At 45.9% G+C, this 10,000-nt stretch overlaps 1 protein-coding gene across 2 annotated transcripts in view; it reads right to left on the reverse strand.

Moving 5' to 3' along the window:
- kcnip1b (Kv channel interacting protein 1 b) overlaps positions 1–10,000 on the reverse strand; it is a 33,144-nt gene that overhangs the window by 15,201 nt on the left and 7,943 nt on the right. The window contains exon 1 of one of the 2 annotated variants that reach the window (XM_035435279.1): positions 6,726–6,931. The exons of the other annotated variant lie outside the window; for it this stretch is intronic. Coding sequence (XP_035291170.1) covers positions 6,726–6,783 — 58 coding nt within the window. The 5' untranslated portion in view covers positions 6,784–6,931. Of the gene's footprint in view, positions 1–6,725; positions 6,932–10,000 lie in introns of those variants that run through there. 2 annotated transcript variants of the gene reach the window in all.

Genomic DNA, 10,000 nt, shown 5'->3' on the forward strand with positions numbered 1-10,000 from the left:
AAGAACGACAAAAACACCAACCTGCTATCAAAAAACGGCAACACACCAGCCTGCTCTCAAAGACAGACAAAAACACAGTTAATTTCAGAAACAGAGCGGGGCTGGGTTATTCTCAGAAACAGAGCAGGGCTGGGTTATTCTCAGAAACAGAGCAGGGCTGGGTTATTCTCAGAAACAGAGCAGGGCTGGGATACTCTCAGAAACAGAGCAGGGCTGGGATACTCTCAGAAACAGAGCAGGGCTGGGTTATTCTCAGAAACAGAGCAGGGCTGGGTTATTCTCAGAAACAGAGCAGGGCTGGGTTATTCTCAGAAACAGAGCAGGGCTGGGTTAATCTCAGAAACAAAACAGGGTTGGGTTAATCAGAGAAACAGAGCAGAGCTGGGTTAATCTCAGACAGAGCAGAACTGGGTTCATCTCAGAAACATGACAGGGTCGGGTTAATCTCAGAAACAGAATAAGGATGGTTTAATCTGAGAACTGGGACAGGGGTGGGTTAGTCTCAGAAACAGAGCAGAGCTGGGTTAATCTCAGAAACAGAGCAGGGCTGGGTTAATCTCAGAAACAGGACAGGGTTGAGTTAATATCAGAAACAGAGCAGGGTTGAGTTAATCTCAGAAACAGAGCAGGGCTGGGTTAATTTCAGAAACAGGGCAGGGCTGGGTTAATCTCAGAAACAGAGCAAGGCTGGGTTAATTTAAAAAACAGAGCATGGCTGGGTTAATCTCAGAAACAGAGCATGGCTGGGTTAATCTCAGAAACAGAGCAGGGCTGGGTTAATCTCTCTCTCTCTCTCTCTTTCTCTCACACTGTCCCTCTTTTGATCTTTTTTGGTAAAATTCCTTCCTTGCTTCCTTCAGTGGTGGAAGAGAGAAAGAGGAGGTGGAGATGCTGGCGTTCCTCCAGGGACGGAGGAGGAGGTGGGTGTGTGGTTTTGGCATAACAGTGTGGTGCCATTTGCCACAGTCTGGGAACAGTAAGTGATGAAACAACAACAAACAAACAAACAAGAGTTTTCTGCTGTATCGAAAAACTATTGTTCTGTTTTCTGTCTGTTATTTTTTCTCGTTTCACTTTCTTGTTTGTGATTTCCACATGTGCTTTGAAGCACAGGTCTTCTTCCCAGAACAATAAAACCAATTATAATCAAACTGAGAAAGAGGCTCTGACTTTACAAGGAACATTAAAGAGGAAAAGAGAACAAAAACAAAAAATCAGCCTAAAATATAACCCTCCTCTCTCTGTCTGAAATGACACAAACCTATCAGACCAGAGAGAGAGAGAGAGAGAGAGAGAAATAAAGACCTTTTATGGTTCAGTTTTATGCCCTTATTGTTTTATTTTTATTTCTTTCATTACTGTGCATGATCACTCTGGTCCAGTTTGTTATTGCTCATCTGCTGTTCATGTGTTTATTGTGGCCGCACGTGCTTTGACAATGTGCGTTTACCCTTGTTATGTCAATAAAGCTTATTTGAATTTGAAAGAGACTGGGAAAGACGCACAGGGAGGGGGGAGGGGGTGCTGTTCTGATTCACATTGCTGTGGTAATACTGAGTGCATTCAGCCGTGCTGTAGTGGAGCTGAGTTTGGATGTTAGCAGAGATGCCCTAAATACTGTTACACTGTGTTTTAGTCTGCCTCCTGCTACCGGGGTTTAAACCTGTCAGAACATTTAGCTGTGAGTTCAGTGCTGTGGGTGAGTCAGCTGCTCTTAGTGTCATAAGGAAGCTTAGTGCTTTGAGTGGGATGTATCATATGCTCAAGAGGGCTTATGAGGGGCCAGAGAAATGAGAATTTTAATTAGAAATCAAACCATGAATAATTGGGAATAACTCTGTATCAGTCCTTCCTCTGCCTATCTTCCTCATTCCTCACTCACTCTTCCCATCCTATCCTCAGCCTTTCCTTCTCTTTCTCTGACATGATACACACTGAGCCACACATAATCCTCTATCACAGAGAGAACAGAACCTCCATCACAAAGAGAACAGAACCTCCATCACAGAGAGAACAGAACCTCCACCAAGTGCAGTGTACTCAGTAGCTATGTGTTCAGTGATATATTGAAAGATCAACAGTTTGCCCATTATGGGTAAATTTAATATAATCCTGGATTTAAATCAATTAGAGTTCCTGGTGCTAATTAGCTTCCAGACCAACACGTCCACTGCAGACTGTCAAACTGTGCTTCTCTCTCAGGGGAGAGCTTCTGTAATTAAATACATGCTGGGACTCCATGAGTTACCTGTCCATGGACACTGCCCATAATTACATTGGTGCCCACTTCAAACACATACAGTAAACAAACACACGCACACACACACGCACGCATGCACGCACACACACATGCACACACACATGCACACACACACACACGCGCACACATGCACGCACGCACGCACGCGCACACACACACGCACACACACACACACACGCACACACGCACGCACGCACACACATGCACACACACACACGCGCACACACACGCACGCACACACACACGCACTCACGCACTCGCACGCACGCACGCACGCACGCACGCACGCACGCACGCACGCACGCACACACACACAATGTACTCAGTTATTACAGACACATTTATACACACACTCATTACACATACATACACAAATGTGCATGTGCACACACACATACATACACGCACATACACGCACACTTGCATACACACACGTAGGTACATATGAACACACACATACATGCTTGCATACACACTCATTACATATATGTACATTTGCACACACACACACACACGTACCCACATACTTGGATACACACTCATTACACACACACACACAAACACACAATTATGGTATAATTTCAGAATCACAGGAGTGTAGTTTACATGGGCTGGCTCTTGATAGGCGGGTATGGTTGTCCACCCCTCATGACTGCATGGGATCTCCATCCCTGTCCTAGTTGCTATGCAGCCATATATTACTCCTGGCGGGGTCCCCCCAATACATACTCCTGCTACTTTACCCACTGTCTGCTATATTGAAAATTCCCTAATTGCCGTTTCTACCCTCTTCCCCACACTGTCGGCAGGGCTCTTGCCCCAACCTTCGAGAGTGCTGTCGTCTGGTCTCCCCCACCACTGCGGTCCAGCCCCTCTTTCGTCATTGCCTCCACCCTGCCCACATCTGTCGCCACCTGCTGTTCCCCATCACCGCCACCTGGCCCCACCCATCATCTGAGCCACATCATAAACCCTGTAAAACTGACTGACATGTTGGTCACCAGTCGGCACCCTGAGCTGACCAGAGGAGGATGGGTTTCCCCCTTGAGCCTGGTTCCTTCCAAGGTTTCTTCCCATCTGCCACAGGGAGATTTTCCTTGCCACTGTTGCCTTAGGCTTGCTCCTGTGGGGGTTTAGGCCAGGGTTGTCTGTAAAGCGTATTGTGACAACTGCTGTAAAATACGCTATACAAATAAAATTTGATTGATTGATTGATTGATAGTTCTGAATAAATTGGTGGTTGCAAAGCTGAATCTTCTGCAGAATCAATTCTGTGTTTCACACAGAAACTTCAGAAAAATGTTTCTCAACTCCTATTGTGGTGGCCCATTATAGTGGTAGTAGAGAGAGGTTATTAGTTATGATCAGTAGCAAGTGAACGTGAACCAAGCCCTGTGTTGCAGTGAAATTCCTTGATGCAAAACAAGGAAAGGGAACACCGTGCATCACACCATGCAATCCAGTTAAATTCTATCGCTTGCAAATGAGCGATTCTTATGTTAATCTACAAGCCTGTTAATCTCACAGGGAGATTGAGAGCAGGTTCAGGACAATCAGCAGCTTATAGGATCAGTGAAAGGGTAGTGGTTTATAGGGACATTGCTCAGACGGATCAGTGGTTTATAGGGACATTGCTCAGACGGATCAGTGGTTTATAGGGACATTGCTCAGACGGATCAGTGGTTTATAGGGACATTGCTCAGAAGGATCAGTGGTTTATAGGGACATTGCTCAGAAGGATCAGTGGTTTATAGGGACATTGCTCAGACGGATCAGTGGTTTATAGGGACATTGCTCAGAAGGATCAGTGGTTTATAGGGACATTGCTCAGAAGGATCAGTGGTTTATAGGGACATTGCTCAGAAGGATCAGTGGTTTGTAGGGACATTGCTCACCCTTTCTACCACTCATTCACTGACTTACAAATGAACATTCACTTACAAATTAACGGACACACTCACACCATCACAGCTCACATTCCTATCACTCACCCTGTCTCCTTCATTCCACAGGGTGTGGCTCCCCATGGCCTATGTTTAAATGTGTTATTTTTAAAATTTGGCTTAATTACATTACATTACATTACATTACAGGCATTTAGCAGACGCTCTTATCCAGAGCGACGTACAACAAGTGCATCAGTTCAAGGTGCAGAGGTGCAAAAGAAACACACTAGAGTGAAGTAAATCCCACCCAAATTTGGAATGTCCAAATCCCTGAACTATTTACAAGCCCAATTACGGTCCCTGCTGCTGGCTCAGGAAGAAGGAGACGGATCACAGCTCTCCTCTGGAACACTATTCAGAATAAATCTCCCTTCTGCTCATCGGTGGTCTATATTTACTCATCATTCTTTGCTGAAACAATATGGCTGTTCTTCCTCAATTAAACAAAATGCATCACCTTGAGGTCGTTACCACTAATGGGTTTCAGTGAGTGTAGCAGAGACAGGCTGAACAGATGTCAGACATGATTTGAAAGTAAGTCCTCTGCTTAGTCACCTGGTTAATTTTTTAGGTTTAAAAAAAAAAAAAAAAAAAGGTACTATTAATTGGTGAAAAGCTGCAATCAGCTGTAGAGGTCGCAACGTTCCGATTAAAAATTCAAATGATTAATTCCAGGTCATGTTCCCACTGTCCCTCCAGCAAAGCTGTGTCGTCTTTCTCTTTGTCGTCTCCTTCAAATGCAAAAAGGTACCAAGGAACATAAAAACATACCAGTAGGTACACAGTATGTAGATTAGATAGCGGCATCTCACCCAATCAGTAGTGTCAATACTGTGAGTTTGCGCACACGTAGTTCAGCTTCAGCATTTTGCGCAAGCAGACCGACCGACAGAGACACACACAGAGAGTGGTTTATACTGGCCACTGGTCGCTGAATATATGATGTATTCATCCAGCCGCCCAACCCTAGGACACACATCGCCCAACCCTAGGACACACATCGTCAAACCCTAGGACACACATCGCCAAACCCTAGGACACACATCGCCCAAGCCTAGCACACACATCGCCAAACCCTAGGACACACATCGCCCAACCCTAGCACACACATCGCCCAACCCTAGCACACACATCGCCCAACCCTAGCACACACATCGCCCAACCCTAGCACACACATCGCCCAACCCTAGCACACACATCGCCAAACCCTAGCACACACATCACCCAACCCTAGCACACACATCGCCAAACCCTAGCACACACATCACCCAACCCTAGGACACACATCGCCCAACCCTAGCACACACATCGCCCAACCCTAGCACACACATCGCCAAACCCTAGCACACACATCGCCCAACCCTAGCACACACATCGCCCAACCCTAGCACACACATCGCCCAACCCTAGCACACACATCGCCAAACCCTAGCACACACATCACCCAACCCTAGGACACACATCGCACACACACACACACACACACATCGCCCAACCCTAGCACACACATCGCCCAACCCTAGCACACACATCGCCCAAGCCTAGCACACACATCGCACACACACACACACACACACATCATCATGAGCACACACACATACATGCACAAACACACACACGGCATTGTGAGCACACAATACAGCAGAAACTTTCACTCAAATTCAAATTCAAATTCAAAATGATTTATTTATCACTCACTCTCTCTCTCTCTCTCTCTCTCTCTCACACACACACACACACAGCAGACACAAACAAGCATTATAAGCACATAGTACAGTACACTACTCTCTCAGAACATTCTCTCACACACATGGTTTCTGTCTCACACAAACACACACAATATAATCACAGTACAATACACAGCTCTCTCTTTCAGTCACACAAACACACACACTCAAACACTCTCTGAGACACATCCACACACAATCACTGCTACAATATCTACCTACAAACAAATGCACCTAATCTCATAACACATGCATACTATATGCAAATAAAAATATCACAAAGCACATTCACATTAATATAAACACACAAGCTTGTTTACACACACTTGCATACACATAAACACACACAAGCTTGTTTACACTCACTTAGATACACACACAAGCTTGTTTACACTCACTCACACATAAACACACACAAGCTTGTTTGCACACACTCACATATAAGCACACACAAGCTTGTTTACACTCACTCACATACATATAAAAACATGTGGGCGGCAGTAATGACTAAGGAACATATAACCAAAAGGTTGCAAGTTCAATTCCAAGGTAGGACACTGTTATTGTAGTGTTGAGAAAAGGTACACACAAGCACACACAAGCACACACATGCATAAACACACACATAGACATGCGCACGCACACACGCACACACGCACACACGCACAAACGCACAAACGCACACACGCACACACGCACACACGCACACACGCACACACGCACACACGCACACACGCACACACACACACACACACACACACATGTTTATAAGAGCAGGAACATGGCTCCTACCTTTGCGATAGTTCACTTGCTTTGTCTGCATGGAAAAAGTCCCCATAACAATGCCCATCTCTGCAGCCTCTTTCTTCTTTTCCCTCCCTCTATCTCTTTCTCACTCTGTTCCCGCACTCTATTTCTCACACTCTTCCCTCCCTCTATCTCTTACTCTCGCTGTTCCCTCTATCTCTTGGTCTCTGGGTTCTCTTTTTCTATCTCTCAGTCTCTCTGTTTTTTCCTGCTACCTCTGTTCCTTCCTCTCTCTGTTCTCTCCAGCTGTTTCCCCTGCTCTAGTGTGTGTGCTGTGGTGTGTGTTCCTCTTTGAGTGTGTGTGTGCGCGCGTCCCTCTCCCTCTGCGTGTGTGTGTCTGTGTGTGTGTGTGCTGTGGTGTGTGTTCCTCTTTGAGTGTGTGTGTGTGCGTGTCCCTCTCCCTCAGTGTGTGTGTGTAAGTGTTACACTGCTCAGTCAGAATAAGGACCTCTCTTTGTTCCAGTGAGCTTGGTGCTACACTATGCACTCCTTCCTCTGTCTCTTTCTGTTTTCCCCTCCTCTCTCTCTCTCTTTCCCCCCTCTCTTTCTCCCACCCTCTCTTTTGCAGGTCATCAACAGAATATATTTTACCCAGCTTGTAAATTAAATATATATATCTGGTACATGCAGAGGTACAGAGTTAGAGAGGGAGCGAGAGAGAGGGAGAATGAGGAAGAGAGGGACAGACAGAAAGAGATAGAAAGAGAAAAAGGGATGTATTAGAAATCCTCCAGTAGTTCTGTGGCTTAATTAATCCAGTCAGTAGATGAGGCACATGTTAATTTAATGACACACACCCACATATTTACACCTCATCACCCTCTCTCTAGCTTTGTGATGATCTAATCTCTCCCTCCACCATTCCCTCCATCACTTGCCTACTCTCCTTCCTCCTCTATCCATCAATGCCCCTCTCTCTTCATTTCAGCCTCTCTCTCTCTCTCTCTCTCTCTTCCAAACACACAGACACACACACTAAGGTGTACATCCCAGTCTAATCAACACTACAAGGGTGTACATCCCAGTCTAATCAACACAATGAGGGTGTACATCCCAGTCTAATCAACACTACAAGGGTGTACATCCCAGTATAATCAACACTACAGGGTGTACATCCCAGTCTAATCAACACAATGAGGGTGTACATCCCAGTCTAATCAACACTACAGGGTGTACATCCCAGTATAATCAACACTACAGGGTGTACATCCCAGTATAATCAACACAATGAGGGTGTACATCCCAGTCTAATCAACACAATGAGGGTGTACATCCCAGTCTAATCAACACAATGAGGGTGTACATCCCAGTCTAATCAACACTACAGGGTGTACATCCCAGTATAATCAACACTACAAGGGTGTACATCCCAGTCTAATCAACACAATGAGGGTGTACATCCCAGTCTAATCAACACTACAGGGTGTACATCCCAGTCTAATCAACACTACAGGGTGTACATCCCAGTCTAATCAACACTACGAGGGAGTACATCCAGCCAACGCGACTCCTCACAGGCACAATGCGTTATCACAGACTGTCCTCATTACTGTAGAGTGAACTCAGACGACTGTGGATCCAGCTTTGATTAAGCTGTTGACGAGGCTCTGGTCCCTGGGAGCAGATAATCAATGTGTGATATGAGAGAGAGAGAGGGGGGCAGGGAGAGAGAGAGAGAGAGGGAGGGGGGCAGGGAGAGAGAGAGAGCGAGGGGGGGGGCAGGGAGAGAGAGAGAGAGGGGGGGGCAGGGAGAGAGAGAGAGAGAGGGAGGGGGGCAGGGAGAAGAGAGGGGGGAGAGAATGAGAGACATCAAATCAATACATCTCTCATTCCCCATTACTTCAGATTTGTCTTATTTTCCTCCCATCCTTCACTCCACTCACCTCCTCTCTATACTTCCTTTATTCATCCTGCTTTTCACAGACATAAGGCCACAAACTGGCACTGAATGAATGAATGAATGAATTTATTTAATGATTAAAAAACACATATAACACTGCACTGCAGTCATTACATACATTAAAAATCACTGAGGATGAAAACACAATAAAGCCCGAAGGCTTATTTCCATTGCGGTCCTCTAGTATAACACTTAACACAACACAAGATAAAAGCAAGACAAAAACAAGACAACAAGCAAAGACAATACAATCCTTTCTCCTCCAGCTCCAAGATGTTCTGTTTCATCCTAATACAAAAACCACCACCCCAACACACCAGCGTCGTCATCACCATCATCATCATCATCATCACTGTAATCTCCACCACACCAACACACCACCATCATCATCATCATCATCACTGTCATCTCCACCACACCAACACACCACCATCATCATCACCATCATCATCATCACCACCCCAACACACCACCATCATCATCATCTTCATCACCGTCATCACCACCACCCCAACACACCACCGTCATCATCACTATCATCATCACCATCATCACCCCCAACACACCACCCTCATCATCATCCTTTTCAACACCATCATTATCATCATCACCACCAACATCATCATCTTCATCACCATAATTACCATCATCATCATTACCACCACCATCATCACCATCATTGTCATCAGCAGTCCCATTTGCCAGCAGCCACACCACCCTGTACCCTTCTCATGGCTAACTGCTGAAGCTAAGCAGCCACACCACCCTGTACCCTTCTCATGGCTAACTGCAGAAGCTAAGCAGCCACACCACCCTGTACCCTTCTCATGGCTAACTGCTGAAGCTAAGCAGCCATATCACTCTGTACCCTTCTCATGGCTAACTGCTGAAGCTAAGCAGCTATACCACCCTGTACCCTTCTCATGGCTAACTGCTGAAGCTAAGCAGCCATATCACCCTGTACCCTTCTCATGGCTAACTGCTGAAGCTAAGCAGCCATATCACCCTATACCCTTCTCATGGATAACTGCTGAAGCTAAGCAGCCATACCACCCTGTACCCTTCTCATAGCCAACTGCTGAAGCTAAGCAGCCATACCACCCTGTACCCTTCTCATGGCTAACTGCAGAAGCTAAGCAGCCATACCACCCTGTACCCTTCTCATGGCTAACTGCTGAAGCTAAGCAGCCATATCACCCTATACCCTTCTCATGGCTAACTGCTGAAGCTAAGCAGCCATATCACTCTGTACCCTTCTCATGGCTAACTGCTGAAGCTAAGCAGCTATACCACCCTGTACCCTTCTCATGGCTAACTGCTGAAGCTAAGCAGCCATATCACCCTGTACCCTTCTCATGGC

This window comes from Anguilla anguilla, chromosome 9 (genome assembly GCF_013347855.1).
Source record: "Anguilla anguilla isolate fAngAng1 chromosome 9, fAngAng1.pri, whole genome shotgun sequence".
In the NCBI taxonomy this organism is placed as follows: Eukaryota; Metazoa; Chordata; class Actinopteri; order Anguilliformes; family Anguillidae; genus Anguilla; species Anguilla anguilla.